The 20,859-nt window shown below is 66.0% G+C and overlaps 1 protein-coding gene across 1 annotated transcript in view; it reads left to right on the forward strand.

The window, feature by feature from the left end:
- Nucleotides 1-386: 386 nt before the first annotated feature.
- The window catches only part of RNF213 (ring finger protein 213), a gene marked incomplete at both ends in the record, with an annotated part of 60,035 nt that continues 39,562 nt past the window's right edge, over nucleotides 387-20,859 (forward strand). Inside the window, 16 exons of the mRNA XM_084238104.1 lie at nucleotides 387-483; nucleotides 4,210-4,269; nucleotides 5,170-5,324; nucleotides 6,942-7,781; nucleotides 8,657-8,826; nucleotides 8,936-9,043; nucleotides 9,154-9,312; nucleotides 9,599-9,807; nucleotides 11,937-12,223; nucleotides 12,718-12,974; nucleotides 14,055-14,252; nucleotides 15,210-15,432; nucleotides 15,809-15,864; nucleotides 16,916-17,069; nucleotides 18,784-18,951; nucleotides 19,637-19,726. Coding sequence (XP_084094230.1) covers nucleotides 387-483; nucleotides 4,210-4,269; nucleotides 5,170-5,324; nucleotides 6,942-7,781; nucleotides 8,657-8,826; nucleotides 8,936-9,043; nucleotides 9,154-9,312; nucleotides 9,599-9,807; nucleotides 11,937-12,223; nucleotides 12,718-12,974; nucleotides 14,055-14,252; nucleotides 15,210-15,432; nucleotides 15,809-15,864; nucleotides 16,916-17,069; nucleotides 18,784-18,951; nucleotides 19,637-19,726 — 3,231 coding nt within the window. The remainder of the gene's footprint in view (nucleotides 484-4,209; nucleotides 4,270-5,169; nucleotides 5,325-6,941; nucleotides 7,782-8,656; nucleotides 8,827-8,935; nucleotides 9,044-9,153; nucleotides 9,313-9,598; nucleotides 9,808-11,936; nucleotides 12,224-12,717; nucleotides 12,975-14,054; nucleotides 14,253-15,209; nucleotides 15,433-15,808; nucleotides 15,865-16,915; nucleotides 17,070-18,783; nucleotides 18,952-19,636; nucleotides 19,727-20,859) is intronic.

Consider the following 20,859-nt stretch of genomic DNA (forward strand, 5'->3'; position numbering starts at 1 on the left):
GGGGCACTTGTCTCTCTGCCTGCCTGAGCCCCTGCACCCCCCTCCCCCCAGGCCCCAGGCCCCAGCCCCTGGGCTCAGCAGGGGGTGGGGGGGTTTGCACTGCAGAGCGAGGGCATGGGCTGAGCCTGGCCGGGGCAGTGGTGCCCGCCTCCCGGCTGGGGGCTGCAGGAGGACACTGGGCAGAGGCAGGGCTGGCAGTGGCCCAGAAGGGTTTCCTTTCATAGGGACTTTCATTGCAGCCGCTATTTCATTTTCCCAGAAAATGAAACTGAAGCTTCTGTGGTCACATGACAGGTGCTGTGTATATAACGGCGGCTCGCAGGCCGGCCAGCTCGGCTCCAGCTTCCGGACCTGCGGGGCTGGCCGGCTCCTCGGCCCCGGGAGCCATGCAGTGTCCCCGCTGCCAGTTCGTCTCCAAAGAGGAAGCTCCCAATTTCTGCAGTAGCTGTGGGCAGAAGCTGCTCCCTGCAGCCCCCGCTGCAGGTACAACCAAGGGGGGAGCCGAGGGGCAAAGTGGACCCTGTGGTGGGTGGACAGTGCGTCAGGCGCACCTCCCTCTCCAGCGCGGAGACTGCGGTCAGCGGCAGCCTGGTGGGGCCGGAGGACGGTCCTCCAGGATAAAGAAGTCTCTGGAGGAAGCACTGGTTAGAGCATTTTCGTCCCTGCAGGAAGTGCTGCCTCCTGAACCACTTTCATTTCTTAGAGAGCACTTGGGGTGCCCTTCTCCTCGGGAATGAGGAGTGCCAGGCTGAGCCGGGGGCCTGTGAGGGGCTCTGAGGATGCTGCAGGGTGCTGGGGCGAGGGGTCCCCCAGCCTGCACCAGCTCCTCCTGGCGAGGGCAGGTGCCATGGTGCAGGAGCTTGGGGTGGGGCAAGGAGCCCGGTCAGGTGCCTCCCAGCTGAGCGGGGTCCCCGGGCTGGGGCCTTCTGTCCTGCGGCGACTGCGGCAACTCCCTGGTTTTGTTTTTATTATTTTTTAAAAAGATTTATTTTATATATTCATAGAAGAACTGGGGTGCAGGCCAGAGGTGCGGGGATGAGAGGACTCCCCAGAGACAGAGTGGGGAGCAGAACAGGCAGATCCACTGACCTACACTGCTGAGGGGGCAGCAGGAGACAGGAGAGGGCTGCTGCGCCCTGTGGGTCCCTCCCTGGCCGGGGATCGAACTCAGGCCGCAGTGGCTGCTGACAGCTTCATGGTGCTAAGACGCAACCCCTTGCACCCCCAGGGAGGTCCCTCCTTGGTTTTATTTTTTTTATTTATTTATTTTTATTTATTTATTTATTTATTTTAATAGAGGCATGCTTTATTTATTTGTTTGCTGGTTTGTTTGCTTGTTTTGTTTATACAAGCACTGGGTACAGTCAGAAGGCGGGAGGGAGGGTGAGAGAATTCACCAGAGCCAGAGCGGGGAGCAGAGCAGGCAGAAGGACCGAAGGACACTGCTGAGGGGAGCAGCGGGCGGCAGGAGAGGTCTGCGCGCCATGTGGGACCCTCCTCCGGTGGCCGGGGAGCAGCCGGGGATTGAACCGGCGCTGCAGAGGCCGCGCGCAGTTTCGCAACCCAGCGCTCAACCGCTGCACCACCGGGGAGGCCCCCTCCTTGGTTTTAAATGCCACCCATGTCTGCCACCTCCCAGTGACCCCTTGGTCCTGGGTCCCTCCCCTGACAACCACCACAGGTGCCTCCCCGCCAGAGGTGTGCGGCCCCCGCACCCCCTGGACCTGCCCTCTGCTTTCACCTCCACTCGCAGGGCAGCTTGTCCTTTCAGCAGATGGGCCCAGACCCTGGCACTGACCTCACTCTCCCCCTTCACCCCTCACATCCAACTCCCAGGAGACCCCGCTGGCTACACGGACAGAAGCGCGAGAACTGACCACTCCCCCAGGCGGCCAGCGCCTCTCCCTCCAGGATGACAGTGAGGCCCTGTGCTCTCCCTGCCTCCACCTGCCCTCAGGACAGGGCCAAGGGGCCTTCTGAGACTGTGGGGAAGCCCTTCCCTCCCCAGCTGCCCCCTTGGGCTCTCCCTGCCTCCACCTGCCCTCAGGACAGGGCCAAGGGGCCTTCTGAGACTGTGGGGAAGCCCTTCCCTCCCCAGCTGCCCCCTTGGGCCTGCTGGGCCCGCTCTGACCGCAGGGCCTTTGCACTGCCTGCTCCCGCTTCCCAGCACATCGCTGACCTCAGGGGGCAACGAGGCTTCCTCTTTCCTGACTTTGCTCAACCGTGTCCTTCCTTAGCGAGGCCCTGGTCACCCCACTGGAAACTGCCATCTGTCCCCCCTCTTTGCACTTCCCAGCTGTTCCCCAGCTGGTGGAGCACACGAGCCTGTGGCTTCAGAGAGGACTTCTGCCTTCCTGGTCACTACTTCACCCCAGGCCCCTGACACCGCCTGGCACCCGCAGGTGCGGGCGTACAACTGCTGAGGGCATCAAGGAGGGTGTGCAGGACCCGTGTGTTCTCTAAATTTGCACCACCGGTGTGCACACACGTGCACGCGCGTGGGTGTGTGTGTGTGCGCTCGCAGGTGTGTGCCTGCCTCCCAGGCTGGGAGCGCCCGCCCTCGCCGCCCTGCTGCTGTCTCACCAGGTGCTCCCATCGCGCAGGCGTCAGCTGAGCTGCAGGCCGGGGATGGGGGGCCCTTCTGGTTTGATTTATTTATCTCTCGATCGCTGACTCGGGGAGGAAGTCTGGCTCCCGGGCGAACCCAGCCAGAGGGCCCCAACTTCTCTTCTGCAGACACAGGCCTAGGGGCCCCAGTACGGGCGGCCGCAGCCTCTGCCTTGGCGGGGATCTTGGGAAGGGAGGGTTTTTGGGGCCCCAGAGATGAAATAACCAAATAAAGCCATCAGCTGTCTTTCCATCAAGGGAGGGGGTCACCCTAAGCCCCCTCGGCTCTTCGCAGCTGCCGGGGCAAGGTGCAGAGGTTAGGGGCCTGGCCGCGGCCACACAGAGGGCGGCTGGAGGGACGGGACGTGGGGTGAGGCAGGGGCTGTGCAAGGAGAAGGTAGGGGAGCCCCTGCGGGCCTCCTGCAGGGGGAGAGGCTGACCAGGCACCTGCTCCACCTGCAGAACACCTGCCAGTGTTGGAGGCCAGGCGGGCTGGGGCCTCGCTGGCCCCAGGCAGAACAGGGTGTTCCTGGCTGGCGGGAGGGCCCGGGAGCCGGAACCTCCCGCTCCCCTGCCCTGCCCGCTCCCCAGGCAGGGCTCTGAGTCCAGGAACAGAAACTGAAACCGTGAGGTGGGGCTGCAGCTGGGAGGCCTCATCTCTGACCCATGCTGGGGGGGGGGGCGGGGGGGGGCGGGGGGGGGGGACAGGCGGGCGCTGGGTGCCTGGGTGTGGGTGGCGCCCTGGAGTGAGGGTTGAGCTGAGAGCGTGGATGCCCGCTGTGGGCAGATGTGGCCTGATGCGGTGCTAGCTCTGCAGCGCCCGGCTGCCCTCTTGGGAGGGTTTCGTCCAGTCACAGAGCCCAGGGGGCTGGGGGTGGGGGTCGGCCCCAGGGCAGCTTCACCAGGGAAGGCGGAGGGAGGAGGTCCCTGCGCTGTTCCAGAGGGGGGCGGGCTCAGCCGCCTGATTATCATTGAATGTCTCTTCTGGGGTGTGGCTGGGTTAAATTCTGGGGGGGGGGGCTCCGTAGCCCCTCCCTTGCCCCAGGGCGTCCGTTCCTGGGTTAAGGCCTGTGTCAACCTCCTCCACCCCCTGCAGCCCGATTCCCTGCTCTGCGCCAGCAGGGGCAGCGTGCGGAGGGGTCCAGGCTGTCCCGGCCGCCGTGGTGGGGGCAGTGGCCGAAGGCAGAGCCGGCTGGTCCTGGACACAGGCCAGCTCTCCTCTGACCCAGGGTGGGGCCTTCGGGCGCTGGAGGAGGGTCGCGGTCTAACCTCTTCCTTGCCGGTCTGCCCGGCGGAGGGGCGGGGCCCGGCCCTCCTTAAGTCTTTATCACGAGGCTGCGGCCTTTGGGGAGGAGGTTTCTGCATCCAAGGTGGGGCTGAGTCCACGGTTATTTGCTTCCCAGGCCAGGTGAGGGGTCCCCAGGAAACTTCACCTTATGTTCGCAGGAGGCAGGCCCCCGCCCCCGCTGCTGTCCACTCTCGGAGGGGGCGCAGGTGAGGCACCCCACCACCACCCTGCTTGCTGGGAGGTGATGCTGGGCGAGGAGGCGCAGGCAGCATGTTCCTTTCTGTGCTCTCCGCCCCGGCTGTGTTTTCTTGTAGCGTCTGTGATGGGGGTGGAGGTCAGCAGCCCGGACGCCGCGTCCGGCATGCTGTGGGTCGGTCAGTCATCAGAGTCCTGCCTCGGGGGACAGCGGATCTGGGGTTCAGCCGGGCCCTTGGTGTGGGGGTGGCGGAGTGAGCTGGTGAGCGGCCAGCTCTCGTGGGCCCTCCCTGGAGGGCAGGCTGGGTGTGAGCTGGCCCGGTGTGGGAGTGGCCGCCAGTGGCACGAATGTGAGTGGAGACGCTGTGACTCCAGCCCCACGCCTGGGGCTTCCTGACCGCTGCCTGCCGGTCAGGGCGGGGCGGACCCCACCTCCGCCACCCCCCACGGGAGAGGGCCCAGTGACCAGGACAGGGACAGCGGCTTCGCAGCACCCCAAAGGATGGGGTGGAGACTGCAGGGTAGGTGAACCCATGGAGACTTGGGGGTCAAGGCGCCTGCAGGGCCAGGAAGCGCTAAGCCCCTCCCCCACCCCGCGCGCCTCTTCCCTCGATCCTGAATTCACGGCAGCGAAGTGTCTGTTCTCTGAGCTCTGATCTGGCGACTAACCGGAGCTGAGGGGCCATGAGGCAGCCGTGGCCCAGTGGTGCCCCAGGAACGCGGTGCTGTGGGGACCGGGAGCCTCCCAAGGGGCTTTCTGCAACCCCCACCAGGCTCGCTCAGCAGGAGGCGCCCTGGCCACTTAGACTCAGTCCAGGCTGGGGGCTCTAGTCCTGCTCCAGCCACCCCCTCCACCAGCCACTCTCTCTGCCCCCTGGGCCCTTGGAGGCCACCGGGCCCCGCTGACCCCGCGCGGGGTGCCTATGGCTGGGAGCAGACCCCAGTGTGGGGACCTGAGGCCCGGCCCCTCGCCCCACGCTGGCCTGGAGGGTGCCCCGAGGGCCGTCGCGTCACTCCTGGGCAGGGCCTGCCCTGTCCCTCCCCGGTGACCATCCCCCGCTGGTCCTGTGCCTCTGCAGCTCCTGCCGACAGCAGCCCCCAGGCGCCGCCCGTGCCGGAGGGCCACGCGGAGAGTGGGCAAGCGCTGAAGGATGGCGGCGCCTCCTTGCCCCCGGGCTCAGGCGAGGAACGGGAAGGCCCAGATGACGCCGAGGGCCCCTGGATGACCCAGCAAGTGAGTGGCAGCCCGGGAGGGCTCTGGACTCCTGTCCCGCCCGTGCCGCCTGCCCCAGGAGCGGCCTCCTGCCGTGCCGTCACCTCCGCGTCCCGTCCTCCAGGATGGCTCGGTGCTGCCCAGGCCTCTGCGCGCCTGCCGGGCCTGGCCGAGCGGCCCCTCGGGCAGGTCTCCACTCCTGGCCCCCTGGGATCCTCGGCCTCCTCTCCCGCTGGGCTGGGGCCGGGCTGCGGGCTGCGGGCACCGGCTCTGCTCTGGCCACTCACACCATGGCGCCAGCGGGGTGCCTGGATCTCTGGCCGGCAGGTGCTGGTGGGGGACGCCCTTCTCCAGGGGGAGGCCGAGTGGCCCCGTGTCCCGTGAGGGGCAGGCCCTGAGAGTGCTGGCTGAGGAAGGGACCCCTCGGGCCCCGGGGGGCTTGCAAGGGTGTCCCGGCCAGCGAGGGCGTGGGAGGGGGAGGGGTACGCTGCGGAGTCAGCCTGCTCAGGCCGACGCCTGGTCCCAGCTGCTGGCCCCAGCCGCTGGCCCCGGTGGTTCCTCTAATGCCGGGAGGGTGGGGGCGGCAGCCTTGGCTGTGGCCCGCAGCAGGGGAGGGTGAGGGACCACATGGGGATGCGCATGGGGGTGTGGGGTGTGATGTGTGTGGACACCGCTGTCTGTCTCAGGTCTGCGAGGGGTCCCCCGACTCCAGATGGGTGACAGGGTGCTCAGCACCGGGGCCCCCGCTGCACCTGAAACAAGGCTGGGGGACTCTGGCTGTCCAGGACAGCGCCCCTTGGAGGACAGGTCACCGTGGGCTCTCACCCGCGCTGGACCAGACAGCACAGAGGCTGCCGTGCGGGGAGGCGGTGCTGGACGACCAGGGTTGGGCTCCAGAGGCTCCTGCTCTCGGAGGTGACCGGGACATGGCACCGGTCCCCAGTCAGCAGCGCTGGGCAGCACTGGCCAGTGGTGTTGGTCAGCAGAAGTGGTGTCAGAAACGCCAGGCTTCCAGCTCCTGGGGGGCGCCTGGCCCGCACCAACAGCAGCTCTGAGATGCCGGCTGGTCGACTGAGGGGTCTGAGCCGACAATGAGATGAAGGGGGTGTCTAGGGAGAAGGGGGTTCAAGACAAATAACTGCCAGGAGGTGTCCTTTCTGCCCAGGGGATGTAATTGAGGTAACTGAGGCAACACAAGGGGGTGCCTTTGAAGGTGGCTTATGACTCGCAAGAAGAGGGGCACAGCCACATGGGGAGGCGGTGGCTGGAGGGTCGAGGGGAGCCGGACACTGGGCTGCTGACCTTTGTCTCCATGAAGAGCATGGAGTGGGGCTGGCCCCCCGGCAGGCATGGGGTGCACAGGAGGTGCTGTGCAAGGACGCCTGAGGGTGCTCCTGAGGGTCAGAACACCCAGCGGGGCGTCCAGGCGGCGGGGGGATTCCTGAAGGGGCTCAGCCCCTCTCTGCGGAGCCCAGTGCGAGGCACCGGCCCCTGCCTCAGCCTCCTTTCCCAGGTAGAGAAACGCAGGGGCACGCGCCGGCGCGCTGGACGCTCAGCTCAAGTGCCTGAAAAAGCCGGAGGGAGCGCTGTGCAGGGCGGGCAGCCTGAGCGGTGACACTCGTGTCTCTTTCTGTCCAGAAAAAAAGGAGGTCGAAGAAGAAGAAGAACCAGAACACTGCGGGGGGCCAGGAGCCCCTGTCCCTCTCCGGGCCCTGTAGTCTGAAATCACTAGTGAGCCTGGACCCAGCGCCACCCCAAAGCCAAGCTCAGCAGGGTGGGCCCTCCAGCCAGCCCCCAGGCACAGGCAGGATGCCGCTGGAGGACGGGCGCCCCCTCGGGCACCCACCAGCTGGCCCTCTGCGGGGCCAGGTGTCTGGAGGAGTGGAGACAGCCATGGAAGTGGAGCCTGGGAGCAGCCCAGCCGCCCCAAGTCACCCCACGGAGCCTGGGAGCATCCTGGCCCCCCCGGGTCACCCCACAGAGCTGGGGAGCAGCCTGGCCCCCCCAAGCCACCCCACAGAGCCAGAGAGCAGCCCGGCCCCCACAGGTCACCCCATGGTGCTGGGGAGCAGCTCAGCTCCCCCAAGTCACCCCACGGAGCCAGGGAGCAACCCAGTCCCCCCAAGTCACCCCACAGAGCCTGGGAGCAGCCCGGCCCCGCCGGGTCACGCCATGGAGCTGGGGAACAGCCCGGTGCCCCCGGGTCACCCCATGGAGCCGGGGAGCAGCCCGGCCCCCCTGGGTCAGATTCCCGGAGGTGCCCTCCAAGAAGGGAAGGCTCAGGCCCCACCTGACCACTCCGAGGGCAAAGGGCTCTCCCGGAAGGGCGTCGCCACTGATGCCTCTGCTGGTGAAGCCCGTCCTGGGGGGAGAGGAGCTTCCCAGGACCTCCCGCTGCCTGAGCCGAAGGGGGGCAACTCTGCGCCCAGGAAAGAGCCACAGACCGCTGGGCAACAGGCCGGGAGCCCCGGTCCTGGGGTGAGTTGTTGGGGTGATGACCAGGTTGGCGCCTCCCTGGGCCTCGCTGTTCTGCCGTCACCTCCCTGTCTGGGAAGCTGGCCTCGGGGACTGGCCTTGGAGGCAGCGGTGGAAGGGCCCCTCGGCTCCAGCTGCTGCCCGGTCACTGGTGTGGGGCGCCGCCGACCCCGACGCTGCCCAGTCAACCGCCTGTCCGGCGCGTCCCCGTCCCCTGATGTTTGGGGTCTTGATTCTTCCAGCCGGTTGTGGCAGCGCCAGCTGGCCCAGTGACAGAGGCTGCGAAAGGCGGGAAGAGCAAGACTCAGACAACGAAACAGCCTCCAGCAAGCGGCCCTGCTTCCCAAGTAAGCCGGCAGGGGGCGCCCTGCGCCGGCCCCTGAGCGCCCACCCTGCCCTCTGCGCCCGGGCTCCCGGGCCGCTCCCTCCCGTCGCTGCCTGTGTCAGTGTTGGGGAGAGCTGCGGATGAGACCCCGCTCCTGCCTGCAGAAAGCAGAGCGTGGAGGCTTTCGAGGAAAGGTGGGTGGGGGGTGGAGGTGCCGGAGGCGCCGGGGTGACCTGGCCAGGCAGGGTCCGGGAGGACTTCTTGCAGAGCAGGCTGGGAAGAGCCAGGGGAAGCCGTGGATATCTGGGGACACAACACGAGCAAAACTGGCACGTGCAAAGGCCCTGAGGTAGAGGGTGGTGGCCTGTTCCAGGAGCAGCAAGGACGTAGGTGCCCAGGGATCGAGTTGAGGGGATGAGGGGTAGCTGGAGGGGGCCTCTGGAGGCAGAGGTGAGTGGACCAGAGGCTCTCGAAGCTTCCGGCGGGGAAGGCATGTGGCTGCTCAGTGGCGTGGAAGCTGGTCTTACAGCCGCGGCTGGGCTGCTTGTTCCAGGAAACTAAGTGCAAGGACAAGGGGGCTGTTCCTGGAGAGAAGGCAGGTGGGAGGGAGAAACCCAAGCCAGAGGTCCCGAAGAGGCCAGAAAGGAGCCCCGTGACCCATCCTGCTGCTGCGAAGAAGGAGCAAGGAAACCAGAGGGCGGCCACCCAGGACGCCGAGAAGAGGTGGGGTGCAGCCTGGCCGGGGCTGGGGTGTGCGGCGGGGACCCCCCCGAAGGTGGTGGGAGAGGGTGGCACCGGCCTTCCTGACGCAGGAGAGCCTGTTGCACTTCAGGGTGCGCACTGGCCCTTCCAGCCACGCGGGGCCCGTCCCCTCCCTGCACTCACTTTCCTCGTCGGCTGTGCAGGGCGAGACGGGCCCTCTTGGAGGCTCTGTCCCCAGGTGGGCGTGTGCCTGGCGGGGTGCCCCTGCCCGGGAGGGGCCTGTGGGGCAGGTGGGGTGCGGCGGGGCGGGCCTGCCCTGACCCAGCGTGTCCCCCTGTGCCGCCCCAGCACGCTGAGCCCCGAGCAAGGAGTCACCGTGTACTTCCATGCCATCATCTCTAAACATTTCAACTTCGACCCCCACCGCCATGAAGTGGTCGTCAGGGGAGCAGAGCAGCTCGGGAAGGCCGCATGGAGAGGGGACGTCTGCACGATGCATAGCACGCAGTGAGTGCGCAGGGCCTGGGGTCTCCCGGGCAGCCTGCTGGGCCTCAGTCTCAGGACTAGGCGGCCCTCCTTCTCCTCCCGCCAGGGCCACCTCAGCCTTGGGAACAGCCGCCTCGCACGGCGTCCCCAGGGCGCCTCTCTGGCCGTAGTTCACCGGAACCGTGGCTCGTTCTGGAAGCATCCTCTTGACCAGTGCCCTGAGGCTCCGGGTCTGGCTGCCGCTGGGCGGGAGTCCATTCCCAGACGGGCTGTCGTGGTGACCCCCGGCCTCCTTGTGTGTTCGCAGGGACTTGGGCGACAGCGGGTTCCTGCTGGAAGGCAGCGCTGTCATTCCCCGGCGGTGCCTGGACAAGCCCCTCCCTTACAAGTACGTGGTCGTGTACAAGCCGAGCTCCACAGCCCACGAGTACGAGTTCATCTACAAGGCCCAGGAGAAGCAGGGCGAGCACGTCAACCGCTGTCTGTGGCTGAAGCCGCATCTCCTGCACGAGGAAGGTGAGCCAGGCCCGGCCGCAGGCGCCCGCTGCTCTGCCCGCGGCCTGCCCTCGGAAGGCCTTCTGGTCCCGCTCCGCGCCCGCTCACTTGCCGAGCAAAGAAGGGCACGGATTTTGATGAAGGGACAGGAGAGGAGATGGCGTCGCTGGGCCAGGAGCCGGGGCGGGGGCCGGGGCCAGCGGGCGCTCAGGGGCTCAGGACGCCCCGCCCGGGACTCTTCCCGCCTTCCTCTCGTCCGGGTCTAGTTTTCCTTTTCTTTCTTTGATTTGCTTTGCATTCAGTGCGTGTGACGTGGTGGTGAGTTTGTGTAACTGACGTGCAGGTGTGCGTGTGTGTGCAGGAATGTGGGCAGGTGGGCCTGTGCATGCGTGTGCATGTGTGTGTGCGTGCAGCTGTGCGTGCGTGTGCAGGTGCGCATGCGTGCAGGTGTGTGTGCGTGTGCTCTACAGAGTCGCTACTCTCCTTTGGGAAACGGGCCGCCCTTCCTGGGGACCTGGCTCCCTGAGGGGTGGGGAGACACGTAAACTCCACGGGATTCAAACCCCGACACGTGCCTTTTAGCGAAAGCCACCGACTATCCCGACGCTTCTCACAGCAGGGTCCTTCAGCGCTGGGCACTGTTACCTCAGACTCGTCACCCTAGTGGTGATTCTCTGGGGTTGACCTTCGGCGTGTGGTCAGTTGGCCGCGCAGGAAGGCCGAGCCTCTGGGGGAGCAGAGGGCTGACGGGACCCCCAGGGCACCTGGCCGGGGTCTGCACAGCTCTGCTCGGGCCGGGGAGGACCCGGTGGCTGACGCCTGCGTGGCTGCTGGCTTGGGCGCATTTCTGGAAGGTGCTGGAGGAGTCCTGTGCTTTGCTAGTGTGGATGGTCCAGGCTCCTGCTGTAGAGGCAGGGGCGCTTCTAAAGAGACACCCCAGAAACAGAGAGGCAGGGGAATGGCTCCCGGCTCCCTCCCTGCAGCTCCCGCCAGTGCCTCTAGGAGCCATAGCAGAAAGGGGGTTCCAGGCTGCACCCTGTGAGGTGGGGGGCAAAGAGGGCCGGCATAGCCGTCTGCCATGCCCTGGCCCCTTGGGGTGCTGTGTCTGCTCAGCCCCAGCCTCTGGCGTCCGTCCAGCACCTCTTGCGTGGTCTCTGGCAGGCAGGCTGTCTCGCTGCCTTCTGCTGTCTCACTTCACTTTTTTTTTTTTTAAAGATTTATGTATTTATTTACACAAGCACTGGGCACAGTCAGAAGCGCGGGAGGGTGAGAGGATTCACCGGAGCCAGAGCGGGGAGCAGAGCAGGCAGAAGGACCGAAGGACACTGCTGAGGGGAGCAGCGGGTGGCAGGAGAGGTCTGCGCGCCATGCAGGACCCTCCTCCGGGGAGCAGCCGGGGATCGAACTGGTGCCTCAGAGGCTGCGGGCAGCTTCGCAACCCAGCGCTCAACCGCTGCGCCACCGGGGAGGCCCTCACTTCACTCTTTCCGTCCATCCTGGGGTGTCCCTGGCGTGGACGTGACGTCAGGCCTGCTCTGCGCCCGCGGTCTTTCCTGCCCTGTCTTGCTCCTGTCCATCGCGTCACGTCCGGCCTTCTCCCCGACCTCGCGTCTCTGCTTCATGGTCGGTTTCCCTGGGTTTAGTGCCAACTAGCTCCAGCTACCCGGCCACAGCTGCGGTCCAGGAGTGGCCGTGGGGCTCGCCCCCGCCCCATGCCGGCCGTGTGCACAGGGCTCTGTCCATGCCCTGGCAGCCGCACTGCTCTCCTGGGCCAGCGCCCCAGCACAGAGCCCGCTGGCCCTCGCCCTGGGCCTGGGGTCGGCTCCGTCCACAAGCTGACCGCGTGCCCGGGACGGGCCATGTCCAGGTGTGCTGAGCGCCCTGGCTGGGCAGAGACAAGTACTTTCAGGCCAGCTGGATGGCGTCAGCTCAAGTCACCCCATCACGGGGTCTGGGACTCCCGTCCCGAGCGCTCTGTCCCCCGGGGCCCACGCTGCCTGTCGGGGCTGGGTCCGGGTTGGGGGGAGGCTGGTGCCTGCCCTCCAGGCGCCCGGCTTCCTCCCTCCCCGGCTCCTTCGTGTGCTCCTGCCTTCAAGACCAGCGTGCAGGCCGGTCCAGGCCATCCCAAGGACGCTGCTTCTTCCCTCCAGGCTGGCACCAGTACGACGACATAATCTGCAAGAGGGCTGCTGCTGGAACGTTTCAGAAGTTCATGGATTTCATGACAGACAGTACCAGGAAGGACCTGGTGAAGGGGAAGAAGTTTGCTGCAGTGGTTATGCTGGACCAAATCTTCCAGACCCTGCGGCCCTGGAACGCCGTCACCATCGAGAGCTTCTTCGCCAGGTTCCGGCAGTTCTACGACAAGGCCCGCGAGCCCATGGTGTATGAGGGCCGGGCCCAGCCATGGCACGCTCTGAAGTATGGGGAGCAGGAGGTACTCGCGCCCCTGGCTCCCTGGACACTTGGCACCGGCCACTTCCTAGTGCAGAGGACACTCCTGGGCCCCTACTGGCCAGATGGGGACAGTAAACAGCGCCCTCAGGAGTCCTCCTACCCCAACCCCCACATTCTCCCCCAGCCTGGAAGGGGGTGGCAGGAACCCCCCTCCGCTCCTCTGCCTGCCCTGGAGTGGCCTGGCAGGGTGTGGGGGCCGTGGGGGACAGACCCGCCACCCTTCTGGGATGTTCTGCCCCCAGGGCCCATACTGGAGGCGTCAGGAGGCGAGGGGGCCACCTGAGCCCCCATGTCGGCCCCAGGGGTCCTGCTGCTCTGGCCTGGGGTGGTCGCCAGCGAGGCGTCTGGGTTGTGCAGGGCAGCAGGACGACCCCCGGGGGCTCTCTCCGCCCTTGGGGACCTGGCCCCCGCTCATGCGGACGTGAGGGCGGCAGGCGCTTCGGGGCCACACCTGGGTCTTTCTCCTGTGACCAGGTGAAGACACACCTGTGGGAGTATCTGAAGGAGAAAATGGCGCCGTTTCTGAGTGAGAGCAGGGGCGCTCTGCCCGAAGACTTCCCGGTGACGAGCCCGCTGAGAATGGGCCTGATCGTCCTCTGCTTGCTGGACATGGTCCACCTGCCCTTGGCGAATGGCGACCTGTCCATGCTGTGTCAGCTGCTGAGCCCTGGCGCCATGGCCCCCAGCACCCTGCACGACGACCTGGCCACCCTCCTCGGGACGCCCTACAGGCGAGTGTGTCCAAGGTCTTGTGGAAACGGGCAGCGAGTCCATCTGAGCTGTGCGCTGGCCGTGCGGGGCTGCCACCCTGGTGGTGTCCCACGGCCTCATGTCTGCGTCTCCCACCCTGCCCGGCTTCCCGCAGGGCACGTGCAACCCCACGCGTGTGCACTGGGGCCGGGCACGGGGCAGGCCCACAGTGGGACTCATGGGAATCTCGTGGGTGCTGTCCCCGCGGCCGCCGCCTCTGCCGGGCAGCCCTGTGCCCAGTGGGCGCCTCGGGCCCTGTGTGAGGCCTGCCCAGAGCCAGCAGGCTCAGGGTCCGCGTGGGCGCTGGCCTGGAGGAGGACGTCGGGCCACACAACCTGATGGTCTCCACCCCAGGGGGGTCTCTGGGGCCCCTACCCCCTGGTTTTATGGATTTTAGACCGCCACGACATGCCAGGCATTTTCGAAGAGAGGCGGGTCGGGGCAAGGAAAAGCGGGTGACGCGCGAGTGTTTCTGTGAGGCAGGGAGGGCGCCGTGTCCAGCTGCGGCCCCCCATCAGCCGACCGCCGCGGCGGGGGCACGCTCCAGGCTGGCGTGGGGACCGGGAGGCCGCGCGGTCTCGCTCCTCCATGTCCCTGGCTGTCCAAGGACGGACGGAGCTCCGTGCGGGCCGTTTGCACTGCAGCTAGGGTTGCTCGGTGCCCAGCATCCTCGGGTGCTGAGGGCGCCCCGGCTCCATATCACCACAGTGCTCCTGGGTCCAGTGACCCCCTCCTGGGGGTCAGCCCTGCCAGGCATACATGACCCGGTGTCCTCGGCCCCCTGGGCACCGTGTCCCCGCGTGCCATGCCACCCTCCCGGCCAGGCAGCTTCACGGTCAGTTCTGGCAGCCGGGAGGAGGATCCCGGAGCCTTTGGTGGACTCTGCAGGCCTTTGATGCTGAGTCGGGACGGTGTCCACGGGCAGGCGGGTCTGCGAGAGATGCCAGCTCTGGGCAGATCGGCCGCCGAGCTCCTGTGCAGAGCAACGAGCCCGTGGCCGCGCGGGCGGTGTCCGAGGGGCAGGAACAGCCTATTTCAACTCCTTGCCCTTCACCCCGCAGGTGGCGGGAGCTCCTGGTCCACTTGTGCCAGGACTGCATGGTCAGGCAGGTGGACTGGTGGGTGTGCGTCCTGCCCGTGCTGCACCTGTGTGCACAGCCGCCCCCGTGGGGCACAGCCACCAGCCTCCCGCCCGAGGACACCTGGGCGGCCCTCGAAGGGCTCCCCTTCGCAGAGTTCCGGGAAGACAGATATGAGAAGTAAGTGGCGGCCGTGGCCCTGACCCGGTTCTCAGGACCTCACCCCGCTCAGGGGGTGCGGGGGGCAGAGCTGTGGCTGCTGCTTTGAACGTGCAGAGAAGCACAAAGGAGCAGGAGGGCGGCCGGGGAGGTCTTTGCTGCCCACCGCACGCTTGCCAGGCGGCCTCGGGGCTGGAGGGCAGCGCCTCACAGGCCTCTTGTCCTGGCTGTGGGCGCTGTCAGCGGACAAACCCGCACTGTGCCGCCTGCCTGGCAGGTGCCGCAGGCGAGCTGGGTCCCTGGGGCCGCCCCGGAGGCTGGTGCCCGCCCTGCAGGGCTGTTTCCTGGAGGCACCCCGCACCCTTGCTCCCGGGGGACTGAGGGGCTCTGAGGTCAGCTGCAGCTTCTTAGAGCAGACGCTGGAGCTCTCGTCCTGTAAGGACAATGGGAGCTCGATTTAGATACAAATCAAAGACCAGAAATGGCCCCAGCGCCCATCTGCAAGCAGAGAAAGCGTCTCCCTCGCCTTTCCTTGGTGGGGTCCCTCCCCCAGCCCTCCCCTCCCCACAGCGTCCGGCCTGGAACAGGGCGCCCATGAAGTCAGTGTTTTTTCACTGTGCTTTTTCTCCTTTAAAGGTTTGTTTTATTTATAAACCTGTATCTATGCATACAAGAGCTGGGGTGCAGGCCAGAGGTGCAAGGGGTGGGGACGGTAAGAAGATTCCCCAGGGACAGGGTGGGGAGCAGAGCAGGCGGATCCTCTGAAATCCACTGCTGAGGGGAGCAGCGGGGAGACAGGCGAGGTCTGCTGTGCCCTGTGGGTAGCTCCCGGGCCGGGGATCGCAACCTGCTGCAGCGGTGACAGCCTGAGACGGACCTCCAGGCTGCCGGGCGCCTCCCTCTGGCCAGTTTGTGTTCTCATGACTCGGCCTGCTGGTCGGGTCTCTGCGAGCGCCTGGCACCTTTTCTCTTCAACAGGAAACTGCTGCTTCAGCTGATGGAAGAAAGGCGGCACCTGCTGGGTGTGGACAGCGTCCTGTTCCAGTCCTGGTTCAGCCTGATGACGCTGCACGACCTGGTCCCCTACATGGAGGAGGCCACGGAGTACCTGAGCCGCTTCCCCGCGCGGGTCCTGGACTGCCTGCTGGGCACCCACTACCGGCTCTGCGGGCTCCGGGAGGCCACCCTCTTGAACCACGAGGTTTGTGGCCGGGAACGGGCTCGGGAAGGCGGGTTTGTCGGCCAAACCAGACAGACAATGAACCATCCGGAACGTGTCGTTCTTGTGGGGCTGACAGAACGGCGAGGCCACGAGGGCTGCGCTCAGAGGGACGGGGCCGGCGCCGCCTCCACGACCCTGAGTTTTGGGTGGAGAAATGCTGTTTGAAATCCTGAAAAATGAACCAAAAATTTTAAGTCCTGAATTTTATTCGTGAAAGAGGGAAGGTTAGTCTTGGAGCATTTAAAACATTTCGCAGAGAGAAACGGAGGTCAGCCTGGAGTGGGCTCGCCAGCCTGGCTCTGTGGGGCAGAGTGGCTCCATCGTGAGGTCCCCTCTCCGCTCTTTCTCCACTCAGACTATCGAGAAGATTCTGAGGATGCTGCTGCACCTCCTGGACATCTACCGGGGCCAGTAAGTGGGGGCGCCCGCCTGCCGCCCCGGGCTGGCCGGCCCAGACCCACCTCTCCTCTCCCGTCCACGGCCGCCCTCTGTTGTTCAAGACAGAGAATGTGGCGACTGTGGACAGCCAGCCTCCGCCTCTCCCGCCTCCTTCCCGTGGCCCCCCGCGGCCGGCTCCGTCACGCTCGGTCTTTCTGCGGCGGTCATGGCGCAGGCCCCGGGAGAGAAGGGGGACATTGCCGTGTGGCGGCCGCTGTGCGGTGGCCCTGAGGACGCCGGGGCCGGACAGAGACGCACGCACGGCTCCGGTGTCTCGGTGCTTTGTGGGGCGTTTCCATGGTGACCTTGTGTGGTTCTTAGGGTCTGCAGGATGGGGTCATATCTTGGCTAATGTCAATCACCTGGACATCAGGGACCCCCTGACTGCCCCAGACCTTCCTCCCACACCTGGACATCAAGGACCCCTTCCAACCCTTCAGATCTTCCCCACACCTGGACATCAGGGACCTCCTGACCCCCCAGACCTTCCCCTGCACCTGGACATCAGGGACCCCCTGACCCCCACAGACCTTCCCCTGCACCTGGACATCAGGGACCCCCTGACCCCCACAGACCTTCCCCTGCACCTGGACATCAGGGTCCCCCCCACGGCCCCCAGACCTTCCCCCGCACCTGGACATCAGGGACCCCCTGACTCCCCTAGACTTACCCGCCCCCCACCTTCTAAGCTCTGATGGCAACTCCCAGCCAGGCCTGTCCCCATGCCCGTGAGACCTGGTGCGCGGGAGCGCGGGGTCCATGCGTGGCACACGACCTGCCACTTCTCACCTGCCTCTTCACCCAGCTCTGCTGACAGGAGGGAGCAGCCTGGGGAGTGTCGCTCGCTTCGGCAGAACCGTCCAGGACGCAGGCGGCCGGAACTCACTATCCGCCGCAGTGGCACGCCCCGGGCGGTCTGACGCCGTGTGGGGTCCAGCCAGCGCCCACGAGTGGGCTTCGAGGGCAGTGGCATGACGTCTACACTCCCCGGGCAGCCCTGGTGATTGTCCCAACCCTGCCACAGGGTCCTCGAGGCGCCCCTGGGACAGTCCCACCTGACCCTGTGCCAGAAGTTCCACAAAACCGTCTGCAGCATCACATGGGAGTACAAGAGGTTCGAGCTGCCCGCCCTGTCCGCGGAGCTCATGTGCAGGATTGCCTCCCTGGAGCCCCGCGCGGTAAGTGGGTGCAGCCGTGCCCAGGGCTGGCCTGGAGCCCCAGGTGGCCGCAGAGGTGGGTGGATTCTCAGCAGCGGCCCTGAGTGATTCTGTCCCCATATCTGTAGGGGCCTGGCCGCCGCCGCTTCTGTTCTGGGGGGTGGGGGGCTTCAGAGCCTGCCCCAGGCTCTCACTAGAGGGAGGTGGGGGCAGCGCAGGTGCCCGGGGGTGTCCTGGGGAGCAGGAGGCCAGTCGGCCGGCCCCCAAGTGCACGTCCAACCCGGGGAGTCCCCGCCTCGGTGCCCTCGCACACAGGAGTTGGCTGGTCCTGCCCGTGCCAGGCTCCCCTCCCCTCCCCAAGGTGGCCCCACCGTGGGGTCCCTCTGCCATCTTTGAACTGGCACCTTTTGCACCCGCGCCTCGGGGCTCCGTCCACACCGCTCACCGGCGCCCCTTGCCACGGGCCCCGCGCGAGGTGAAGGTGCTGGGAGATTTTCTTAGACCAACCGTTTGTTCATGAACCTTCCCCAAATCAGAACCTCAGTGATGGAAACGAGAAATCAAGTAAGCTTTAGTCTCTTAGTTTTTCCTTAAAACACCACAGACGCGTGTGGATAGAAACGTGCCAGGGGGGAGGTGGCCTTTCCTGAGCTGGGCACGGCTTAGACCGGAGGGCCGTGCCCTCTGTCAGCCTGGCAGGCTGTGCTGGAGGGGTGTCCCCGAGACCCTCTGTCCTGCCGGAGCGGTGGGGACCGTACCTGGGACCGGGAGGCCAGACCCTCCCCTGGGCGCCAGCAGGACACTGTGCAGAACCAGGTCAAACACAGGCCCGTGGCCTGCTGCCCACTCTGCTGGCCCCGGGCAGGGTCCCTGGAGCGGGCGCAGGAGGGGCCCCCAGGGGAAGTTACGGCGGTCCCGGGATGGAGGGGCGCTGGGCGCGGGCCTCATGGTGACGTCGGGGCTTCGAGAGAGGCTGCGCCCCCGGGAGAGCAGTCCCTGCGGGCTCGGGGAGAGGGGGCAGGAGATGAGCCACATTGCAGGCGAGACCACCCCGCGTGGCGTCACTGCAGGCTGGAGCTTCTGGGTTGTTCTAGAAGGGAGGGTGGGAGGAGGGAGCTTGCGTCCTTGACCCGGAGGGAAAGGGATTACTCTGGAGCGGCGTGGAGACCAGGAGGCAGGAGCTAGGAGCGAGGAGCAGGGCTTCACCTCAGGGCCACGGCTTGGGGTCCCCGCAGCCGGAGGCTCTGCCGTGGGGGCGCGTCCTTCCCCACCCAGCCCAGGGCTGTGTCCTGCTGTCCGGGGCCCTGTCAGGCGTGGGGCCTTCGTGCCTCTCCCCACACTGTTCCCTCCCCCACCTACTCTCAGCAAACCTTGAAGGAGCCGGAGAATAAGGTGCTTTTGGGGCCTCCCGTGGTCGGTCTCAGGCTGTCACCTGCGGCCTGAGCTCTGTCCCCGGCCAGGGAGTGACCCACAGGCCGCAGCAGACCTCTCCTGTCTCCCCACTGCTCCCCTCGGCAGCGGATTTCAGTCAGTCCGCCTGTTCTGCTCCCCGCTCTGTCTCTGGTGACTCCTCTCACCCGCGCCCCACCTCTGGCCTGCACCCCAGCTTTTCTACTTAAAAAACAGCGTGTTGCTGGAGCAGGCTGCTCGCGAGGCCAGTGTGTTTGAGCCTCAGCCACGAAGGTCGGTGCGGGCGTGGCTGGTCCCCCGAGCTCTGACTCTCTCCCCCTCACAGGGCCCGGCAGCTGGGAGGGGAGAGGAAACTCGGGAGGAGAACTCAGGAGAAGCAATCTTCCGGGAGACTCTGGAAGCCACCAGAGCGTGGCTCCGGAAAGTCTTCATGCGGCGCATGTACACCGTCGGCTACTCATCAGCCTGGTTCTCCTACGAGGAGGAGATCAAGGTGAGCGCGGCGAGAAGCGCTGCTACCGGGCCTGGCCCCTCCACAGCTCCACACCCAGGCCGTCCCCCACCCAGGCCGTCCCCCACCCAGGCCGTCCCCCGCCCAGGCCGTCCCCTGCCCAGGCCGTCCCCCGCCCAGGCCGTCCCCCGCCCAGGCCGTCCCCCGCCCAGGCCATCCCCCGCCCAGGCCGTCCCCCGCCCAGGCCATCCCCCGCCCAGGCCGACCCCTGCCCAGGCCATCCCCTGCCCAGGCCGTCCCCCGCCCAGCCCGTCCCCCGCCGGCACCAGCCTGCAGGCCGCACTCCCCACCAGGCAGCGAGCAGGGCGGGGGCGCCCGTCTGAGGCGCGGCTGCGGGGAGAGGCGCTGGCCCGGCGCCCAGGCTGTGTGAGGTTCAGGTGGCAGCAGGGCGGGAGGTGGTCCTGGTGCCAGGGCCCTGAACTGAGGGGCGGGTCAGCCTGGAAGGGCGGGCGGTGGGGATGGGTCCAGCGGGAGGGAGGTGCCGCTGCAGGGAGCTGGCCCGGGCTCGGGCGGGCGCTGGGCCTGGCTGGGGCTCCGTGCTGGAGACGCCCAGGCCCTCCCGCCGCCTCCCGGGTCCTCGCCGTGACCCGGCCCCTGTCACCAGCCGTGTCTTTGGGGTCTCGCGGGCGTCTCCCTGTCGCGTCACTGCCCCTGCCCGTGCCCCCAGGTCTGGAGGCGGCTGGTGGAGATGGACGTCCCCGCGGAGCTCGGCTGGAAAGAGGCCTTGCTGAGGGACATGGAAGGGAGGATCAAGCAGGTACCTGGCGGGGCGGGCTGGACGGTGCCAGACTGCAGTGAGAGGCAGTGGACGGGGGTGGCCTGAGGGCACGGGGCAGGGCACGTCATGGCACCGGAGGACGCGCCGGTGCTCCTACCTCCATCCCATGGAGCAGCCGCCTGGCCCAGAGGCCCCTCCAGAGGCGCCGGAGGACTGGCCGGCCTCCGCGTGGGCCCGTCTCGGGCCAATGTGCCCAGCGGCTGCTGGTGACGGGAGCTGGTTAAGCTGACAAACAGAAAACCCTAAATGCCCCTTTTTTTAAATTTATTTTTTACTATTTTTAAAATTTTATACATTTTTTTACATCATATTTCATTTTTGCACAATGTAGGCCTTTTCATCTTGACTATCGTCCCTGTGCAGTTCCCACCCCCCTTGTTTTGATCCTACTCCCTTCTCCCCCCGTAGTCTCTAGTTTATAGTTGCTGTTGATTTTAATTTTTTACTTTATTATAATTAGTCTTTTCCTGGTCCCTTATTTAGGTTTTCTAGACTCCTGCTATGAGTGAGACCATCCGGTATTTTTCTTTTTCTTTCTGGCTTATTTCGCTGAGCATGATCCCTTCCAGCGCCATCCATGTTGCTGCCAGTTGCATGTGTTTATCTTTTTTGAATGCTGAGTAATATTCCATGGTGTATATGTCCCACATCTTCTTGATCCAGGCATCTATTTTGGGGCATTTGGGCTGTTTCCAGAGCTTAGCTATTGTAAACAGGGCTGCTGTAAACATAGGGGTGCAGGTGCTCTTTGGAATGGATGTTTCTGTGTCCTGTGGGTAAATCCCTAGGAGTGGAATTGCTGGATCCTATGGAAGCTCCATCTTTAGCAGGTTGAGGAATCTCCATCAGCTCTCCCTAGTGGTTGCTCCCACCAGCAGCGCAAAATGCCCTTTTTTAATTAAGGACTTCAGGACGACGAGGGTGTTTTCCTGTTAGCCTGGCAGGAGGGCATTGGGCGTGACTGTTGCTGCTGAACAGACCAGGTGGAAACAAGGGACAGGAGCCCCTTCTGCTCTCCAGAGGCCCTGGCCCTGCAGGCGGTTGGCGGTGCTTATCTGCAGAGGGGACAGGAGGCTGAATCTGAACCTGGTGGCCTCATGGGGGGTGGGTGG

The sequence above is a fragment of the Talpa europaea genome, assembly GCF_964194135.1.
Source record: "Talpa europaea genome assembly, chromosome: 7".
Lineage (NCBI taxonomy): Eukaryota > Metazoa > Chordata > Mammalia > Eulipotyphla > Talpidae > Talpa > Talpa europaea.